This window comes from Sebastes fasciatus, chromosome 9 (assembly GCF_043250625.1).
Source record: "Sebastes fasciatus isolate fSebFas1 chromosome 9, fSebFas1.pri, whole genome shotgun sequence".
NCBI lineage: Eukaryota > Metazoa > Chordata > Actinopteri > Perciformes > Sebastidae > Sebastes > Sebastes fasciatus.
Window position 1 is genome coordinate 28956664 of NC_133803.1, and position 22607 is coordinate 28979270.

Sequence of the window (22607 nt, forward strand, 5' to 3'; positions counted from 1 at the left end):
TAGTTCCATTTCTTTTTTAAAAACATTAAAGTGAGGTTTAACTCAAATCTGCATTATGTATGAATGTAAAACTTTGTGACAATGATAATGAGATTGATTAGAAAATATTCTCTCTTTTTAGTTTTATTTATGACCTCTACTGCAGCCAGCCACCAGGGGGCGATCCAGATGTTTTGGCTTCACTTTAGGGAGCTGTCATGTCGTCCATCATTATATACAGTCTATAATTCACACTAATAAAACCCTTTTTTCCCTCAAAACAGTCATGACACAGAGTAGGAGTCACAGATTGTATATTTTTCTTTAATAACTTTACAACAGGGTACAAATCGGGTCCACTCCTCTGAAGGCTTTGTGAAAGTTCACTGTAAAACAGCTGAAGTCAGTTTTTTTTTCTGGGGTATGAATAACTGAGGTTTCCCAATCTACATTCAGAGCTCACACAAATAATCATTTGATAGAACATTTACTAAAGAGTGGTGCAGGAATGAGTCCTAAAACCCAGAAATGAGTTAGCATTTTAGCACTTTCGGTTCCCTCGTCTGGAGGTCAATGAGGTTTTAGTTAGATGCCTGAAATAAGGTCTGTGGTAAACACAAGCTGAAGAGAATAAAATAAATATGTCAGTAAATATCCCACTCAGGAAGTTTGAAGCTTTTATATGTCTTAACAAGTGGCTAAATCAGACTACAAGACGTCATCACGCGGAACACTAGTCTAGCTTAGTGTAGTAGTAGTTTGTTTATAGCCTCACGTTAGCTTTTTACTTCTTCATTTAAACTTCAAAAATCATAAAAGTGGTGTTCATTTGTGGAGATTATCTTGCTGAACAAAACGTGTAAGTATCATAAACATGTGTTTGCCACAGAGTTTATTTTCTGCAATAATCCAAAACCCAATGGAAAAATCCCAGATTGGCTTTTTGTCGAGGGAACCAGGGCGATGCTAACTTCCTGGTTGGCCAACAAAAATACATCATCCCTGCAATGATATAATCACATTTACTCAGAGAATGACGGTTCATTTAAAAAGTTGGACACGTGATGACAATTCAATGGCTGTTCACAAAACAAAACAGTGAAGATTGGTGAAGTAATAACTATCTTTGGCCTCAGTAATGGTGATTTGTGGGACTTTAAATGTTGAGATATGAACATAAAGTAACTATTTTCTCCCTCAGCATTTGGTTGGTGGATAACGAGTGTTTGATGATGATATTGTTAATTTGTCAAAAGACAAAAATAATCTTATAATGGCAGAAAACTATCTGGAGCTGTGAAGGTTGAGGGAAACCTCAGTGTCTGTGAGGAGAACCACAGACAAGTAACAGTACAGATAACAGCCAGCAGAGGGCGCCGACATCAGCAGTAAGTGTTTGTGTGTGAGTGTCTGTGCATTAAATATAAACTTTTTTATTATACATACGTAGAAAGAAATATTTAAAATTAAGTTAATGATACACAGAGTCGAATCCATTCACTCCAAATCACAAATATGCTGGTTTCATGAGAAATGTCAGTCTTTGCTTTAACACTGTTTCGGTTTTGTTTGTCAGAAAACAAAGTCCTGAAAATAATCTTTTTACCAGTAGTTTAAATCTGCCACAGCACCAAAATAATGTTCAGCTTAAGGACCAAAAAGTTTTCTTGGTTTTAAAGAAATCCAATCTCTTGAAGATTTGGCAATATCTTGAAAACAAAACCTTGGTGCTACATTTGTAAAGTGGATCTCTCTTGCAGAGCACCTGTGTGTGTTTGATGTGGATACATTTGGCCCAGTTGGCAGCTTTGTTGTTACTAATATACACATACATACTCACACATTCATGCACAGACAGGAAAACAGAGAGCAGCACAGGCTCACATCCAAACATCCAGGTTGTAAACAAAAGCTCTTTTTTTTTTTTATCAAAGAGAGGAGTATAAAACTGCACCGCCACAGTGCGTTGTTGAAAAGCTCTATGGAGTGACTACTGCATTAGAAAAAGCAACAACAACGCAAACATAAAATGTGGGATAAAAAAGTTAAAAGGATTATATTACAAAGCCTTTTGGAGTCCTGAGTTTATCGAACATAAACAAAACAGACACAAAGGCCAGAGTCCATATATCATAGAAATACATTAAAAGGATTAAAAACAGGTTTCCTGCTTGTAGTCCAGCAAAACAGGTCAAATAATCGACTGAGAGATACGTTTTCAACACATCCGTTGTTCTTGTTTGGGACGATACACATTATGCAGCATGTGTGTTGTTGTTGACAGCCTATATAGAGCAGCATCTTCTTGTGTGATGACAGTACGTGATGATTTCAGTGAGTTTTTCACACACAAAATGAAAGTGTAAACGCTTGAAATAAAACCTAAAATGTTTTTTTTCTGTGATGCTCCAAGGTAACAACAATGTGCATCATCCCTAACCGGACACAGATGTGAGGAAAAATGTCAGGCTGTGCAGGCTGATGGCAGGTCAGTTAAAGAGGAGAGTTTCAGTTCCCATTTAAGACACACTCTTCCCCAAATCCCACCATCTTCAGACATTTATGTAGATTACAAACCGTTAAGGGCTGACATCATGTCCTTAAAGGGATAGTTCGGGTGTTTTGAAGAGGGGTTGTATGAGGTACTTATCCATGGTCAGTGAATTACCTTCAGTAGTTTGGAGAAAGGCGGCAGCAAAATGTATTTTAGACACCTGAAAGAATCAATGTTAGTATAAGTATACGCTATTTTTGGAATATTTTCGCTGGTTTTCCTTCCCGAGAGAGCTAGATAGTCTTTGTTTCCAACTGGGAACTGAAGCAACCAGACTCCACTGAAAAAAACTGTAATTTTACCTCACAGAACACGGGAGTTGCTGGTCTACCGCTGCCTCGATCGGTTAGTTTGTTTGTGTTATTGTGTGACTTTGTGTGTGTGAATCCGAACTAACCAAAGTCACACAATAACACAAACTAACCGACCGATCGAGGCAGCGGTAGACCAGCACCTCCCGTGTTCTGTGATGTAAAATGCGTGATATACTGACGCTTTGTCAGACCCCTCGGCGTCACTTTTTGGTCGCAGTAAACACATACTTAATGTTGTGAATTAAACAAAAACACTTGATAGGATTAGGCAACAAAACCACTATAGTTAGGTTTAAGAAAGAAACAACATGGTTGGGCTTAAAATGACTGTTTTTACAGTGAAAATGTGACTTGATGTTGTGAACACGGGACATGAATGAACAGGTGATTGTTAAGTGAAAGTGAAATTAAACACACAGGATGAAAGCCTCGTGTTTGTTGCGTGCATCCACCTCCCCACCCTCTCGCCCTGTATGTCTCTTTCGCTCTTTAAACTACGTCACCACAGCACTTTCCCTGAGCGTTTAATATTGACGCGGATGGATTTACATTGTAGTTAATAGAAAGCTTGGTGCGTCTCAAGGGTGCCTTGTGCGTCGGTATTGAAGCCGACGGCCGTGACAAAGCGCCGGTATCTGACGCCCTGGGAATGAGAACGGGTTATTTCAATGGAGTCTTTGGCAAGAACATAGATGGATACGACTTGAGGATAAGGGCAGTCACACTGCAAGGTACAGCGGTGAAAATATTATAAATATAGCGTAACTGGTATTGATTTTTTAGGGAGCTAAAATACGTTTTGCTGCCGTCCCCGTCCACAGCAGTACATTGCTTTGGTTCTGTGTCGACCTAACTTTGCACAGCAGCTGGATTCTCGCAATGTCACAAGATCGCAGTATCAAATGTCACACAGGCTTCAAGTAATGCGTTTGTGTCCGGCTCGCCAGCGTTTTGGTTGGTTCTATGTACAAACCTTCTGACGGGTCATATTAGTGTCGACCACCATACTACTGTAGGTAATACATTGACTATAGATGAGTACCTCATACAATCCCACCTCAAAACACACAAACTGTCCCTTTAATGTAAATTTGAATTACTCTGGTCAAACATGTTACTTACAAAGATAAACACACTGACAACTGGGAGCAGTCCAGTACAACCACAGTCTTCTACTGTTGGCCACTGGGACACTTGTGGGTTAAGTACCTTGCTCAAAGGCACCTTGGCAGTTGCTACTGAGAAATAATTTATACCCAGAACAAAAAGTCTGCTCTAATTTAAACATTATTGGTGAAGAAATAATTATAATTATTACACAACGGGCTGATACATTTAAATAATCCCATGCTTCAATGGGTTCAATTTTCTCAAATCACGTGTGGTTATCTCATGATGGGCAGGAGCTGCTACAGATACCTGACAACTGCTGATACAGATTTGACCTATAAAAAAAAAAGGAACAGAGAAAGGGACTCGGGAAGCAAAAATGACCTGGAACTGAACCCATCCACGGTGTGTTGGTTCTGGATCAGTTTATCTGTGTCTTTGTGGTGTTTGAGGAAAGTGAGGCTGATTGTAGTTCTATCCAGCTTGCTGTGAGAGGAAAAATAACAAAAAAAAGGCTGAGGTCCTGAAGCACACACAGCGTGTCGAGGCAAAGTGTATCGAGTTCAAACTCCACCGGCTGCTTTCAATATTTCACCAGCCAAATACAAGAACATCTTAATGACAGTTACCAGCCACAGATCAAATCATACCAGCGCTTGTCTAGTGGGGATTTAAAACTATAATAACAAAATCAATTAACAAAACAATGACAGATATTGTCCAGAAACCCTCACAGGTACTGCATTTAGCATAAACAATATGCTCAAATCAGAACATGGCAAACTGCAGCACAACAGGCAACAACAGCTGTCAGTGTGTCAGTGTGCTGACTTGACTATGACTTGCCCCAAAACTGCATGTGATTATCATAAAGTGGACATGTCTGTAAAGGGGAGACTCGTGGGTACCCATAGAACCCATTTTCATTCACATATCTTGAGGTCAGAGGTCAAGGGACCCCTTTGAAAATAGCCATGTCAGTTTTTCCTCGTCAAAATTGAGCGCAAGTTTGGAGCGTTATTTAGCCTCCTCCACTAGAAGCTAGTATGACATGATTGGTACCAATGGATTCCTTAGGTTTTTTAGAAAAAAAATTGTGAAAAGTCTGAAATAACAATCATTATCTCCTTTCTTATCCTTTCAGTCATCTAGTGACCCCTATGGGTGCCAGTATACTCCATCACAAGTGCTTGTTGGATGGTCAAATAGTTTTGGAACGTCTGAAAGTCTAGGATTACTCAAATTAAATTGGGTTGTTAAAGATCAGTTCTTAAAAACTGACCCAAACTAGAGCTGCAACGATTAATCAATTAGTTGTCAACTATTAAATTAATTTCCAGCTATTTTGATGATCGATTAATCGGTTTCAGTCATTTTTTTAAGAAAAAAAAAGTCAAAATTCTGTTATTCCAGCTTCTTAAATATTAATATTTTCTGGTTTCTTTACTCCTCTATGACAGTAAACTGAGTATCTTTGAGTTGTGGACAAAACAAGACATCTGAGGACGTCATCTTGGGCTTTGGGAAACACTGATCGACATTTTTCACCATTTCATAGACCAAATAACTTGACAATGAAAATAATCGTTGGTTGCAGCCCTAACTCAAACCAACGCGTCTTTTTCAGCATCCCCTCTCACTGGTTTCCACTACAACAAGGTGGGGATTAGCACCATCAACAAGCTAACTGCTGGCAAAATCTGTACGTGGCTGGTAAATTGTGAAACACTTTGATGGCTAAACAACCGGCGTTGCTTCTGCTCTGTGCTGTAAGTTGGCTGGTAAAACAATGAAAGAGATTTGAGGGAAATAGTTTGGATGTTGGGTGGGATGTTGGAATCCGTCAGCCATGTTTAGAGAGATGATCCTGCCTTCGTCAGCAGCAAGAGTTCCCTCCTCTGCTCTGGATCATTGCAAGAGATTTGGCTGACATTCTCACCCAGAGCAGGTAGCAGTTCAGTGCCTTGCTCGACGGCAGGACTTTTGGCTGTAGCTGGACTCTATCCTGCAGGCGTTTTGTTACCTGCCAGTCTCTGTAACCACAAGTCCAGTCTCCCAGCAGACCTTGCAGCCTCTACCGTCGCGGCTGGTGGCGGGAATGACGAGGCAAGGAGGAGGGGCTGGAGGAGGACGAGGGCGAGCAGGGCGACATGGACGCCAGGGAGGCTGTGGCGGCGGCGTCCTCCGCCTCCTCCAGCTCTCCCGCTCCGTGGAGCTCCTGGCTGACGCTGGACTGTAAGGCGGCCGGGGTCAGCCACTCTTTGGGCAGGCAGCTCTGGAGGAATGGCACGCAGGAGCTGAAGTAGGCCAGCCGGTTGACCCAGCGAGGGATCTCCCTGCCACACAGGATCTGAGGAGAGGAGACCAGGATTCATCAGAGACAAGACAAAGAACATTACAGGGATTCATGTTTAACCCGACTCATCCCACAAAACTAAAGTATTTAGTCTTCTTTTACTGTATATTATAATCAAAATTTTCTCACACTGACAAAATTGCTTTCAACAAAGGTAATGTTAAAACAAAAAGAGGTTTTGTTGTGCAGTTTGACAACAGAGAAGGTGACTACTGGAGTCCACAAACTTAAAATAAAACAAAAACACTATGCCGAGCTCTGAAGAGAGTAACATCAGTGATAAAAGTGAAGCATTGTCGAGGGAATCTGTTTCTGATAACAGTTGATTCTTCTGTTAATAAAGTTACAGCTTTGAATGTGATATTAATCTAAGCTTGCTTAGATGCATTTGCATTTGCTCTCTAAACAAAAAGGCCTTCATGGTCTACACATTTTACTCTTCTTCCTGGTTTGTTAATGTTTTGTAGGTCGGAAATCATCTGAGTCCGTCCACGTACGGCTGAGCTCGCTGTGGAAGAAATCTCAAACAATGAATGCGCATAACTGGGAAATACATCCTGCCATTTTCTTGTGATGTGACCCAAGTGAAAAAATGTCTGAAACTTCCTTCATATTGTATTACATTTCCTGACTTTCTATGATTAAAAAAAACATTTAAAAAAAACCCTAAGACATTCCAGAAACTCTTTGACCTGTAGCAAACCAGGAAATGCCTCTATGGTAGCAATTTATTCATCCAACTAACAAACCGGTCTGGTTCGAGGAAGGACCTTTCGAGTCTCTGGTGGATTTCTCTCTCACGCCATTCCCTTAACACGCGAGCGTGCAGGCACAGGCAGCAACACTGTCAATGTGAAGGCTAATTATGATCACTTAGCTCTATCTCTGCTCTTGCAGCATTATGGGGCGAGTGGCTTCCCAGAAACTCAGTGTTTCCCAGTCAAAGGGCTTAATTGTGCTTTTATCAAAACATTTGCAGAAGCTGCTGATGGGCTGCTTTTTTAAGATGCACGAGGAGACAGGGGGCGTGGATTTGCTTTTAACCACATAAAATGTCTTACCAAGCAGTCGACTAAGCATTTTTTGCCGTGCCATATGCACCCAACAGATGATACCAGAGTGTATACTTTGTTTAAGTTTAACTTCCTCACCTCCTTCAGAGAGGAGTGTGTTTTGACAGGAAGAAACCCCAGGCTATCTAAAATGCAAATGACTCTGGCTATAACCCCGATGATCTCACAGATGAGCACAGCCTCAACTAGGAGCTGGTGATCGAACCACCAACCCTGTGATTAGTGGACGACCACGATACTCCCGTCTGTCTCGAAGATGAACAACAGATAATCCACTTATATAATGAGACAGTGTTGTTTGCTTTTCAAGAACAGGACTGACATCAGAGTCACGCGCATCAAATGTTCCCTCCGGAGAATCAATTGTTACGCTTGATCTTTCAAAGCTGCAACAACGATCCATGTTTTCCTCAGCCTCTTCTTTAAGTCAACCTCCCATATGAACGAGGTTACAGTCATCATTAAAATCAAACCCTGAGGGCAGCACACTGCTTCCCTGTGGTATCCATCAGCTGTGTGTTTGTTTCTCCATATTCTTGTGTAAATGTTTATGTTTGATTTTGTCGGTCACCACATTGATGTGATGCATTGTGGTGTCCAAGTGTGTGTGTGTGTGTGTGTGTGTGTGTGAATGCCTGCATCTTTAACTCTGTGGTATCATGTACATCCGTGTGTATATGTAGTATCAGCATATGTTTTGTGCGCGAGTGTGTGTGTTTGCCAGCTGGCTCTGCATGTCTGGGCTTGTATCAGTGTGTCTTAATCCCATCTCAGTGCTAGATGCTAACTGTAAGACTCCCTGCCCGTTAGTCACACCGGGATAAGCCGATTGAACGCACACACACACACACAAGTTCAGTTAAACAGCCAAAATGGTGCAGTGCTGTACAGTGTGTGTTTGTCCAAGCTTGCTGCAAACAGGACATTTTGTTTGTGTGTGTGTGTGTGTGTGTGTGTGCACCTACCTCCGACAGTGCCGAAGAGAAGTGATTGCAGTTCTTGTGCATGAGGTGGTAGGCGTTGCCTTTGTACTCCTTCCCCATCTCCTCCACGATCCGCTCCACATCCTCCTCTGTGAAGTCTGTGCTGCCCAGGACTATGGCTTCTCTACAGAGACGAGCGGGGAAAGGGTGCGGAGGCAGGTGTTACTAGATATTTTTACTCACTGACAAAACATCAAAAACAACTTCGGGGCATTTTTTTTTAAAACCTCTTTTGCAAAGTTATCGGAATGCACAGATTTGATTGGCTGAGTAGCATCAGCTGAGAGGATGTACAATGCATGCAGTCCATCTGTGAGTTTCCTGGGCCGCTAAACCAGTCGCCGTAACGGCTAGAAAAGCTGTGCCGGTTAAAATAGAAATGCTCTGTCAATAAGTAAGGGTACTCATAGTGAGCTGGTCGTTATTGTGAAATGAACCCCGATAGGCTGAGCAGGACGCTGATGCAAAGCGGAGGGGTCTTGAATCACCCTTAAGGTAGGAAGGAAGGAAGCAAAACTAAAGTCTACACATTTCTACGGCCAAAATATCACCGTCTGTCACGTCTGAAATGACTTTGCTGCACTGTACAAAGACGTTTTCAGATGCAGAGGTCAGTTTGACTCCACTTGCGCTATATAACGTGTTTACTCATTTTATATATCAAGCACGACTCCGAATAGAGCGGAGTAAACAACAAATGTGGAGAATTGATTTACCAGATCTATTCAATGTTACAACTTTTCACCAATATTCACCTGGTTTGTCTCTTTAACCTCTAAAATAAGGAATATCTTGATGTAATGTTTTGCACTGGGAGAGAGCTCGCTTCGCTTTGCATTTGGCAAAGAGACGCGACCACAGTGGGTGATATGTAGGCATTTGTCCCAGATGATCCATACTTGCGGTGTAGTGGCCTGCATGGAGACAGCATGCGTGCCTGTGTGTGTGTGCAAAGCAGAGTCTGTCTAAAGCCACGGGGCAGATCAACTAGAGCAGAAGTAACACACAGTAGCTCTGTGTAGACGCACACAAACACAGACCCTGGGCTGATTCTGGGAATCCCAAAACGTATTGAACTGACTGGATGCTCTTCTGTCTCACCAACACAACAGACCTGAATCCCACACAGCACTGATGTGAGAGAAATATTACATATTTACAAGCCCTTTAGTTTCTGCAGTTAAGCTGAATCAACTTATTTTTAGCTCAACACCTTTCTGACATGGCACAGTGGGTTATACACCGTTGGGTTCACAGGCCTACAGATCATCCAACTTGTTCTTTTCCACCTCATTCACTTACATGCAGAATCAAAAAATCTACTAAACACCAAAGAATATACAGCAGTCCATCACAACACCACAAACCACAGTCTTTCTGACTACATAAACAGAACATTATACGCTTTAAAATCATAATGCACGCATTTATTTGAGGAGCTTTTTCCATTTCAAAGTCACAGCATGCAGACAGTAACACATGACCACTTTTTTCAGCTCAATCTTCTCCGTTTTATCTCATCTTTCCGGGTTGAGTCAGCTGCCGCGATCCATGAGGACAAAAGTGTGAAATCATAACATGTCTGTCACATGCCGACTCTCTATCCATGTATTTATTTTAATCTCTCTGTCATGTCGTCTCGCTAATTGAGAGACTGACTGGCAAGCTGTTGGATGCATATTTGGGAAACAGAGAGAACACATGTATAAACTGTGATTCTGTGCATATAAAACACCAAATATCTCTTACTTACTTGAACTTAAACGTCTCGCCGAGTTCGGTTGCATCACCGGGTGAAATCTCAAAGATCCCTGAGAATGGGTACGGGTGTCCGCCATAAGCAAACTCTAAACACACAACATTAAAAAAAAAACATGAGTACAAACCATTCTCATGCAAACCAAGTCTCTCTGTGCCAAATAACAACTTTATCCAGACATGCTTGACATTTGTAATATATTCTGAGCATCCTTTCTGAAACACCATCCACAGGCAGTCAACTGATATATGTGGTGTCATATTTCTGGCTAATCTTACCTCTTCCATAGATCTCAATCCCTGAGTGAAAGACTCCGATGCCCAGAGTGCTGGTAAACTCATTGATCCAGTACTGAAGACAGAAAGAGACAGAAACAGACACTGAATAAAATGTCTTTTGTATGTATTCAACAGTGCCTGGATGGACGTGCTGCATTTAAAAACATATACTAAAGTATGTAGTGTACACAAAATGTCTCTGAAATGGGTCGACACCAGTGTTTTTAAAGGGATGCACAATGAGCGATTGTTTCAGCACTAAAGCAGAACATCACATAAATACAATTCAAATTATTAAATTTCCTATTAACATATGAATGAATCGGAAATGTGTGATGTAACCTTTTCGTGGTCACTGCAGTTACACCACAGATGGCATCTGCAGAGGCATTGAGATCCTTTATACACACCAACAATAAAAAACAGGCCCACATACAAACACATGAAAGGCACACAAAATCAATAATTGCAGCAGCAGCAGTGACGTCTCCATCTTTTCAGTGGTGTGCCTGTCTAACATCCTGCGGCTACGAGCCGATTGGCCAGGCTGTTGCTAGGCAGAGCTTGTTTGTGTGGAAAAAGATGAGTTATCACAGCGGATGAAGCGAGGGAATGTGAGCTCGATTTGACATCTTGAGGATGATGAATAACAACTCAGTAAATGAGCCAGATGCCGTTCAAGCTGCACACAAACAAAGAGCCACACCCATGTCTAATGTTCGACAAACATAACAATGACGTGGCGTGAAAATATCGCAGATAATCCATATTTATTGATCGAAAGCTGCAGCCCGACCAACTAATGTTTGATATTTTTGCTTGCTAAATAACTTAAAGGATTATCAGAATGATTGCCAATCATTTTCACGGTCAATTGATTAATAGTTTCCGCCCTGGTGATGACTGAAGCATCAGAGGATAGGTAGTGACAGGTCAATTAATAAAATCTACACAGCTTTTATTTTCCTTCTTTTACAATTACCTATTACACACCTACTATTTAACACCAAACTGATCACAAATTGCTGTGTTTTGTTTTTGTTACAACACAGCAGCATCAGTTGGGCATCATGCATTGTGCACAGGCAAACCATTTGCAAAACCTATTTTGCAGCCTGAAAACGATAGCAATCTATTTAAAAACGATTCTCGTACTTCCTGTCTAGTGTTATGCACGCAATCAGTGGCAGCCGAGCTGGCAGTCATCTGGATTGCAAATGTTTCTCTATGCACATCGTCTGTAACAGTTTAAACACAGACTGTGATCAAAATAGTTAATGAGGACACTGTATATATAGCTACTTGTTGCACATGTCAGGTAATAATAAACTGGTAGGTATACCTGCTGGAGAGAAGTGCCACCTTTCTGACTAGAGCAGAAACATGAGATGCAAGTTGTAAAGGGTAAGATAACAAAGGTGAGCAGTTTTTTTTTTTTATTTGACCTTTATTTAACCAGGTAAAATCAATTGAGAACCAATTCTCATTTACAATGATGACCTGGCCAAGAGGCAGTAGCACAGTCCACACAAGTGACACAAACAGCACAGATACAATACAGTATGACAAACACATAAGAAAATGGCTAAAAACAGCATAGGTAAATTAATAAACACTATGTACAAAAAAAGGCGGATTACTGGATGTTCTTTGTAAAAATGGAAGAGAGAGAGAGAAGTGAGGGCTGGTCAGCAAGTACAGCAGTCAACTATGACTTGTTGCAGTAAAGTGAGTTCACTGAATGGCTAAACTTTGACCACTGTGATGGATTATGTATCTCAATGACACATAACCTTTTGCACTACTGTTTTGCATTACAGTATCAAACGTACACTTTGTTTTTTCTTCTACAAGTGCAGTTAACTGTATTTTTGCAGAATTGAATTTCACATTAATTTCAATAAAAGTGATTCCACATCTTTCTTGTTGCAAAACTGAATCCTGTTCATTATGGAGTGAAATTAGTCTCAAAATGGTCATTATGTATTACATAATCTACAAATGAAAAAATAAGATTTTCAAATGTGTAAAACAAATTTGTGCGTAATTTTGGGTACTCACAAATGAGTCTTCCAATCAACTTGAACACATCTAAAACAGCTTTACAAATGCACACATCACAACCTGAATAAATGTTAATATTTTACTTACAGATGTTCAACTTCACAGATCTGATATTTTTCGTTTTCAAAAAGCTTCCTGTGCGTGCACGGATCGCCTGATACCCACGGATCAGGTTACTTTGTGTGTGGAGTTTTGAGACTATTTTTATGGTCTCCAGCTCCACACAGATCCAAAAATGCATGCTGCGTTTAAGTAATGGTGGAAAACTGGGACATCCGGACTTCTGGTAAAATCATGTGTAATTTCAAAGTGGGAAAGACGCTTTTCTAAATAGACGGAATAGCTCGTCACTCCTCGATTAGAACACATACATTACATACTCAATAAAGTAGCCTATAAACTGTTTTACATGTGTTCAGACTGTATTTGTATGTAGATTTGTAGACGAATGTGTGAATACGCAAAATTACGCAGAAGCGTTATACACATTTGTAAATCTTATTTTTCATTTGTCAGTCATCTAATACACATTTGTGACCTTTTTGAGACTAATTTCCCTCTATAGTTCATTGCCTTCAAGTCACCTTGATGAGCAAAATAAACAAGCGTGTCTTGGAGTTAAAGTAGGTGAAAGGTGAGTCTGCTGGAGTTGACTGATCAGCTCTCTTCATCCACCTTCGTCCTCTTCTTCAGTGAGGAAGGACAAGAAAAAAGATGAATGTGGACATTTCTCTTCAGACTAGAGCTGCAACGATTAATCCATTATTTTTTGTCAACTATTAAAATAATCGCCAACTATTTTGATAATAGATTAATTGTTTTGAGTAATTTTTTAAGAAAATAAAATGTGAATATGTTCTGGTTTCTTTACTCCTCTATGACAGGAAACTGAATGTCTTTGACTTGTGGACAAAACAAGACATTTGAGGACGTCATTTTGGGCTTTGGGAAACACTGATCAACATTTTTCACCATCTTATGACATTTTAAAGACCAAACAACTAATCAATCAATCAAGAAAATAAAAGACAGGTTAATCGACAATAACACAAGTTTATTCAGGGTAATGACTAATTCAGATTTGGATATGTATCCCTCATTTTTTCTATGCAGTAAATTCTACAATATCAGATACAACTGAACATAACACTGCTGAGCCAAGATGTTTTTCTTGCACAACATCTCAGCTCATCGTCTCACACTGCAAGCACTGTGTGTCTGCTTCCTGACCTACATAAGAGGTTGAAACGCTGCACAAAAAAAAGCTACTGCAAGAGTCAGCGAATGGCTTTTACTACAAGACAAAGGAAATCCCCTTTCAGATCCACTTAACTGGACTTCTAATTGTCCAACATCGATACCAAATCAGCTACCACTTATCATTTTATGCAAACCAAGACTGAATGTCGCGCTAAAGAGGGCCAAGTGTGGCTCACAGGATTTATCAACTGACCACCCCATCACATTTAGATGAATCATCAACATCTAGTCCAAAAACAACACGTCATCCGGAGTAGGCTCTCATGACCACGCCCCCTTTTGGGGGAAAACAATCCCGTGTCCCTCATGAAGAAGTTGAAACATGTCTGCCATCTTCGGTATTAGTAAGAAATGTTGCTGAAGAGTTGCTGTCTAGTTGGTTACACCAACAATAAATCCACAGACGCTGATCTCCAATTTGTTCCCCTGAGAGAAAATGATAAAAAGCTGTTGTGTAGCGGGTTAACAAGGCTTTCACACTGAGAGGCACATACGATACATGAATATTCACTGTCAGTGTGATAAATGACTAAATGATGCTGGTAACGTTAGCTTGAATGGGAGACTGCTGCAGTAATACAGTCATAATTAAGCAGCATCAGACTGTCGTCGCCAACTAAATCTCAGCCTATAGATCAAACAGTTGGCTATTAACAGGCTGGTTATTTACAGATAACACTCAGCCTGACGTGATTCAATCAAATATGTAGAGATGTCTGGATAAGCAATATCCGGCCACTGTGTTGGACGGGAGAGGACTGAAGGGCGTCGATCAACCTTCATTTATTAACGTATCGCAAACGCTCAGGTTCAGGCGAGCTCACAAAATGATTATTAGACAAAACAAACATTTGTATAAAAAGAGATAAATGCATATAACTTGTCAAAACTACAATCCAAACATAAGCCAAATTGCATTGATATCTACGGGGTCTTCGGTTTTCTATCCGGCAGAAGGGCGTGTGGCCTTGACTTTTTGCGAAGTATGTGTATGTGCCGGTCTGATGTATAGTACAACATCTCACCATGTAACTTCTAACATTTCCACTGGCAGGATTTTTCCAGCACAGATAATTTATCACATCAGCAAATCTCCTTTTAAGATTTCTTTGAGCAAAAACAGCATTATTAAGCTCCTGCTTGTATCCGTGTTTCTCTGAGCACAGTAATAATAGCAACCTGTGTTTACAACGGCTGCTTCTCAAAGAGTGCTCAGAAGTTCAGTCACTAAGTGAAGCTTCACGGCTTTTCCTAAGAAGCGTGAGCTTTAAGTGGATCCTGTCCAGAAAACTGAAGAATCCACAACAGCATTTAAGTTGCAAAAGAAACCCACAGATACGAGAGTCCCCAAAAAGCCACAACTGACTTCACACAAAAGGAACACTTTAAACACGAATACAAGCTTATTGTGCAGTTGCACTAACTCTAAATCCCTCTCAGTAGAGTGTCAGTTAGATGCCCAAACACGTAACAGCAAATGCAGCCGCGGGATGAGTCTCAGGACTGTGTGTGGGAAAACATTGTAGTAAGCTAATCTGCTAGTTTAGTACGCTACTCCCCCCCCTCGGTGGTGCAATAAGACTATTATCTGGGCCCTCATTACTTCAAAGCTCGTTAAAACCCGCCTCCGCTACAGCACAGGGAGCGGGCTGAGTGTGTGTACGGCGAGCATTTGTGTGTTTATGAATGAAATAAAGAGAGCTAAAGGGAGGGAGGGAAAGAGAGATGGATGGAAGAAGAGAAGCTGGGTGCTGCAGTTAATGCCTGTATACTTAATCATGCCACTAGTGCAGTGCTGTAATGATTATAAATGTTAAACAGAATAATTAGCAATGAAATATGAATGAATTAGCTTTAGTGTGTGCATCACTGCTTTGAAACTCTGCAGTGGACACATGCTGACTGAAACCAAACGAAAAACACATATTGAGCCACAAGCTGGTACATTTTTACTGTGCTGCATTAACCCTCTGAACCCCAAGCAAAAATGTCTTTTGTGCAGTATAACACAGTTATGATGCAATATATCATAAAAAAGGAAGTTGAATTTCTTAGATAATTTATTTTACAAAATTAGGAGGACAAACAGCACTGCTACACCGCACACTCACTAAGTTATTCCTCTTGTCTTGACACACGTTACCTTGTAAACTAGACGGCACAAAGGAAGAACCGGAGTCCTGACTGATAATTGATCCCGAGCGAGTCATCCACAGCCACAACAACCTGCGTGACGCTGTTAAACCTAATACCTTAAAACACTCTCAGATACAGTAGACCACGGCGGTGTCTGGCAGGCGGACAGGTGGTGTGCAGATAATGCTGTCTCATTAGAGCAGCGTACTAAAGCACTCAGAGCTGGCCAGGAAATCCACTTAGCAGAGATGGGAGCAGGACGGCAGGGAGGTCCTGACAGAGTGAATTGGAAAGAAAAAATGGTGGTGGTGGTGGGGGTCTGTACTTAATTTTGTAAAGATATTCCTGTTAGTCACGTGACAGCATTGTTCCTCAACTGCAAAGGGGTATTTGTCTTTTAGAGTAAATGGTCAGTGTCTTACTTACACCACAGTAGGGATGCACCGATCCGACTTTTTCAGTCCCGATACCGATAGTGATACCTGGACCGGTCGATACCGAGTACCGATCCCACCAATACCAGTGTTTAATTCATGAACTGTATGCCTCATTGTGTGGAAGTGAGTGGGATTGTTCTTTTATGTGTAAGGAAACATCAGGCTCGACTAAAACCTTGTTTTCTTAACTTTGTAAAACAAAATGTCACAAATAAATACATAGATAGAAATGTATTGAATTGTTGTTTATTATTAAAATAATAAATTGGGCACCAGCAACTTGGTAAAACATCTTCAAAATCAAATTTTTTTTTATTTATTATTAAAATAATAAATTGTGCACCAGCAACTTGGTAAAACATCTTCGAAATTAACAAAATTAGTATTTATTATTAAAATAATAAATCGTGCTCCAGCAACTTGGTAAAACATCTTCAAAATTAACAAAATTAGTATTTATTATTAAAATAATAAATCGTGCTCCAGCAACTTGGTAAAAAAACTTCAAAATGAACCGATTTTTTATTTATTATTAAAATAATAAATCGTGCAGTTGCACTAACTTTTGAGTCAGTATCAGCCTGATATCCGATCCGGTATCGGTATCGGTGCATCCCTACACCAAAGGGCCGACAGACTGACATGTTGCCTAAAATGACAGATGCACTCACTGAGCCTCCACGCTGCGCCCCTCAGCCCCCAACCAGGCTGCACTTCAGTTAGCACTCGCTGCCACTGCTCATTACACGGTGTGAACATCCGAGACGGCGGTGGGGATCCTGCAGTGTGTGTCGCCACTGTCTTGACCTCTGCCATTATCTCATCTCTGCAGTTTCCTGACTTCCTTTCTTAGACAAACAGCCAGTCGGCTAACCAGACACACGACTGCTCATTAAGCCAATAAATAAGGCCCCGCTCAGTCCGTCTGATGACCATGAATTCTGTCTAAAGTTTAGCGGTAGTGCAGCATCATCATGCAACAAACTGGAATAACAACTTTATAGCATGTACTGCACCACTGTGCTAATTCTACTATTTACTAGAGTGGAACACAATTAACAACAAGTTATTCAGCAACAATTTTGATATAATTGATTAATCAAATGTCATTTTTTTACCAAACTATCTCTTGTTCCAGCTTCTAAATTGTGAGGATTTGGTGCTTTTATTTTAGAGCTGCAACAATTAATCGATTTATAGATTATTTGTCAACTATTAAATTGAATGCCAACTATTTTGATAATCGATTAATCAAGTAATTTTTTAAGAATAAAAGTCAAAATCCTCGCGGGTTTCAGAGGGTTAATCAACCAGCAGACAGCAAGTCTACCAGTCACTGCAGAGAGCATGCAGACAGTCATAATCCCCAGAAGTCAGCTGGTCATTTTCTTACAGTACTCGCGTCAGAACAGCCTAATCAATAGACAGAGGAAGTAGCCCACACAAAAATACACTACTAACACCAAAAATATGCATGGGTGTGAGTCGATCTGCACGCACAAGCCCAAACCACCAAATTCCTTTGAATGTGCACACTCATTCTGCCTTTCACACATACACACTTAAACCTCAATATAGATAACAACTGAAGCCTCAACGAATCAATGAACAGAAAGCACAAGAGTGCCCGCAACTGTCAAATTCAAGTTACACACATGTGTGTGTTATAGCTATGTATAAGTAGCTTTTGTAAGCGCTGTGTGTGTGAAAGTGTGTCAAGGCCCCCGCAGCCGTTCACATGGATGGAACTGAGACAGAGATAAAAGCTCTTCAGTCGTCACCGAGAAGAAACTAATGTGGACCGCAAGTCAAGTGGAAGACATGAGGAAGTGAAAGGAAGAGGGGGAGGAGAGAGGAGAGAGGAAAGAGCGAAAACGAGTAGGGGATGAGGGGAGACAAGGGGACGACAGAGAAGGAAAGAAAGATGTGACAGAAAGGAAAGTAGAGCGTGAATCAATGGATGAGGAAGGAAGGAGGAAAGGATGGAACAAATCCAGTAGTTATGGTGATAAATATGAGAAGGAACAGCACTTATAAAAGCCACCCGTGATTTCACACAGTGTGTTACGCTACTATAGATACACTACAAGGAAACATAGTTTGCACTGATCCTCAAAGGCCTGTTTAATGACTCTGTGGCTCTCAGTGTTAATCCATTTAAAACAGCCTTCAACCTTCTGACCTCAGGCCTGTGATGCCATATTGACCATCAGCTAAAAGGGAGCACAACAGCACTAAATCAGATTAACAGGAGCGAGACAAGAAGAATCCTCACTAGAAAGAGAGACAGGATCTTCATATTGAATCGGGAATAAAATATCTTTAGATATCTTCTTGACTTTTACAAGCGGGGGAGGAAAAAGAAGACAAAAGCATGAGGACGTATCCACCTTATTCTCGGGGGCTGTTACTGTAGAAAAGATAATGGGCGTAACTTCAGGTGAGGTAGCGGAAGTAGCAGTAAACTAGTTAGTCCCATAGGCTAACCATAGTGGCTAACTGCCAACGGCGCTTGTTTCGAAAAGTAATTTGCCTTCAATTTAGCAAATCCTGCTTTATTGTTTTTAACAGATATTTAACTAATTTGCATTTTCTAAAATGTCCTTGCATTCGCGGCTGTACTAACAACCAGACAAAGCTAAATTTGTGGCTTCAACAACAGTGTGTTGAACATGCACCCAAAACAAAAAGGGATTGTTCTTGTGACCAACGGTACAGTTTCCATCGCCCACCTACAGACGAGGAATCCAGAAGAATGTGGCTGAGAAACAAAACTTGAATAGACCACCCAAAACCCTTTAAGTTATATGTGCACATTTCATTTAGTCGACAAAAAGTCAACGGAGCAAAACACGTATCCTACTTTGTAGTTGGGCTACAAAAGAGCAGCGGAGAAGAGACGTCAGGTCATTAAAAGGACTGACAGCAGTGCCAGGAGAACATCAGGTAGGATTTCATGTGTAGGGAGGACACAGCATTGTAGCGTCTGTTTAATGACAGACAGTTACTTTTACTATTTTCTGTACGGTTTAAAATGTAAGGCAGTTTATGGCACAAAAAAAACAAACCCTTGTTACTGTGGAGGTACTGATCTGCCTCAGAGCTTTTCAGATTGTTCATCGCTTCACCGTCTGCAGCATCGGAGTCAATAAAGTAGCTAAATATGCTCCTCCTCCCATCCCTCCATAGTAGAAGGCAGAGGTATGATCACATTATCCCGTTTGAGGTGTAATAGGTGATGTTCCCACATGTTTTACTAGATTTTTTTAATGCAGTCGCTCTAGGAGAGAGCGCCGGAAGTTGCGCCCATACTTCACGCAAGGCATCATGATGGTTAGGAATAAGGTGGATAAAAAGGACAAAAGCCTGGCAGGTTGTGGTTTTCCAGGCAAAGTAAACACTGCCTCTGCTCGTTTCATAACCCCAAAGACAATTCCCATTGTAAGTGAAATCCGTCCGCCGTAGGGAATCCATATCAATCAATGATTCATCAACAGATCAGTCGATTTCCAGCCCCCACCTCTCCACTGACTCACTGCTGCATGGTGACAACATAGTGACTCAAATTCAACCTCTGGCTCATTCTGTAACAAAGAGAAATACATTTCCCTCTCCAGAAATGCAGTTTGCATGGGTGAAATGTCAGTTTACTTTCACATCCACTTGTGGTTTAGCAGCAGTTTGAGTTGGAGTCCCATGTTTTCCTGTTTTCATCCTGAGTGAACTGAAATACTAAAAAGCTGTGGTTTGTTTACAGACTGACACGGATGAATGACTATAAAAGGAAACACTTAAAGAAAAGGTGACTCCTTGGAACAGCATGTGTCCTGTAAATATTCCAACAGTCTCACAGTTCGTGAAATACGTGAAATACAAAATTGAATCTATTTGATTTGTGTAAATCGACACGGATTTACTTCTTTATTCGTGACGCTCAGCACGACTTTCAACAACACGTGACGCACGTGTCAATTTCCGCTCCAGTCTTTTCAAAATAAAACTACTAGGTTTATGAATAGATCGACTTGGTTAGGTTTAGGCAACAAACTACTTAGTTAGGTTTACGAAAAAATTGTGGCTTGGATTAAAATAACACCGGAAGTGCCGTAACTTAAGTACAGAAGTTGAAAAGTAGAAAAAGAGCGTGGTTGATTATTTCATGAACTTCTGTGCGACTGGGCGGAAATGTTTCACTTACTTGAGTCACAGCTTATAGAAAGTCCAACAAGGACTATTTTGCTCCTGTCCTGATCATGGAAAAGCCAAATATTGTCAATGTGACATGTGTGAACCGGTGTGTGTTTCATCTTTCAAATTACAGTTTAAAACTGTTTAACCTGGCCCCATTAGAAAACACGTTTTTTACAGATGTGTTCTGGTACTGTATGGAGTGTGTTGCACTGAACACACCTAGCAAAGCTCAGGTTTAAACTGCTTTTATCTGAATAGTGTAAAGCCTCTTCCAAAAAGCACTTCACGTCAAGAAAACGTACTGCACTGTGTTGTGAATGTATGCCGAATTGAAGAATGGTTCATAATCATTTAAAAATACTGTATATATATTTCATACCAAATTCAAACCATCTTTGAATAACTGCTGAATAAAATGGAGAATTAAATAACAGGAGTTTGGCGTGGCGTCCCATTGTTGACATGGTAAAATCAATACACATTTGAACCATACGTTGGATAAAGTAGTAATAAAACATGCCATCTTTCTGGCTCTTTGACTGAAAATATCTGGTTATTGTCAGTTTTTTGAATAAGACTACTAGGTTTAGGAATAGATCAACTTGGTTAGGTTTAGGCAACACACATTGTGGCTTAGCTTAAAACTAGCAGAGTTTGGTGTTGTAAATGTATGCCGAATTGAAGAATAGCTCATAATATATAAAACAATATACTTCATACCAAAATCTAACTATCTTTGAATAACTGCTGAATAAAATAGAGAATTAAATAATGGAGTTTGGCGTGGCGTCCCATTGTTGACATGCTAAAATCAATGCACATATGAACCATACTTTGATAAAGTAGTAATAAAACATTATTTTTTTTCTGGCTCTTTGACTACTCACCATATCATAGACGTTGAGGATGATCGGCTCGTTTGCCATCACTTGCAACCCCACTTTTCACCCCCTATAGTCCCTTCTTCGTCTCTGCGGTGCGGGGGTCTTCTTCCTCCGCACAGCCCCCCGACTCCTGCGTCCTTTTCCGGGGGAGCGAGATCCAGACTCTCGCCCTCCAAAAATAGACCTCCCTCACTCCTCCTCCTTTATTCCTCCTGACACTTTCACCACAGATGATCAGCTTGAAGATTCAACCTCACAACCCCGGTGTAAAAAAACAGTTCCGAGGGTGTTTTTACCGTCCAACATCTGACGGGGCTTTGTCCAGATCCAGCCCGGTCACGGAGCAGCAGCGGCGGCGTCACGGAGGACAGATGAGCCGCTTCAAGCTACCGAGGTCGGAGTGAAAAAGAGCACTTTACAAGGAGGATTTTAGTCTTCTAGGAGGCGCGTTGGCACGGAAAAACCTCAAATACATTTTCCCCAAACGAATTGAATCATCAAAATGACATAATGTTGAGGTATTGGTGCAGAATTAGCTCACAGAGAATGACTTGCTATATATACTCCCTTTATTAGCTAGCTAACGGTAGCCATGGATCCAGCAGCCAGGCAGAATGAGAGCTGGACGGTTGAGAGGAGTGGGCGAGCAGAGCGGTGAACGATGAGTCCGCACTCGATTAATCAACCTTTGGTGCGCTGAGCATTATGGGGGATGTAGTTTTTAAATTAAAAACAGCTTTTTTTAGCTGGAACTTATGGAGCCCCCCTAGACCCCTTAGGAGAAATCTGTGTGTTTGTGTTTTAACAACGTTTTGGTTATGAGTTATTGATCCAGGAAGTTTGAATCTGTCAATATCTTTCCAGCTTTACCGAAGTACATCATCTAGGGGGGCTCTGTACATCAGCAATGTGTGGACAGTCAGGAATGATTGGAAGAAGTGCTCTATGAAGTAACTAGAGGGAACGACATGCCTACCTTGAGGGAACGAGATGTATAACTTGAGGGAACGAGATACTAACTCGAGGGAACGAGTTACTAACTTGAGGGAACGAGATAACTATCTCGAAGGAACGAGATACCTAACAGAACGAGTTACTAACTTGAGGGAACGAGGTACCTAACGGAACGAGTTACTAACTCGAGGGAACGAGATACCTAACGAAATGAGTTACTAACTCGAGGGAACGAGATACCTAACGGAACGAGTAACTAACTCGAGGGAACGAGA

General features: G+C 41.0%; 1 protein-coding gene and 1 long non-coding RNA gene across 2 annotated transcripts in view; both read right to left on the reverse strand.

The window, feature by feature from the left end:
* Positions 1–282: 282 nt before the first annotated feature.
* Positions 283–22065, reverse strand: LOC141774449 (deubiquitinase DESI2). The gene is made up of 5 exons (XM_074647124.1): positions 21382–22065; positions 10407–10479; positions 10123–10216; positions 8352–8493; positions 283–6307 (listed from the first exon to the last, which is right to left on the reverse strand). The coding sequence occupies exons 1-5, from the start codon at positions 21418–21420 to the stop codon at positions 6032–6034; spliced, it is 624 nt and encodes a 207-aa protein (XP_074503225.1). The 5' UTR covers positions 21421–22065; the 3' UTR covers positions 283–6031.
* LOC141774452 (uncharacterized) overlaps positions 283–22607 on the reverse strand; it is a 393135-nt gene continuing 370810 nt past the window's right edge. Inside the window, exon 2 of the long non-coding RNA XR_012595349.1 lies at positions 283–4686. This is a non-coding gene — a long non-coding RNA (uncharacterized LOC141774452). The remainder of the gene's footprint in view (positions 4687–22607) is intronic.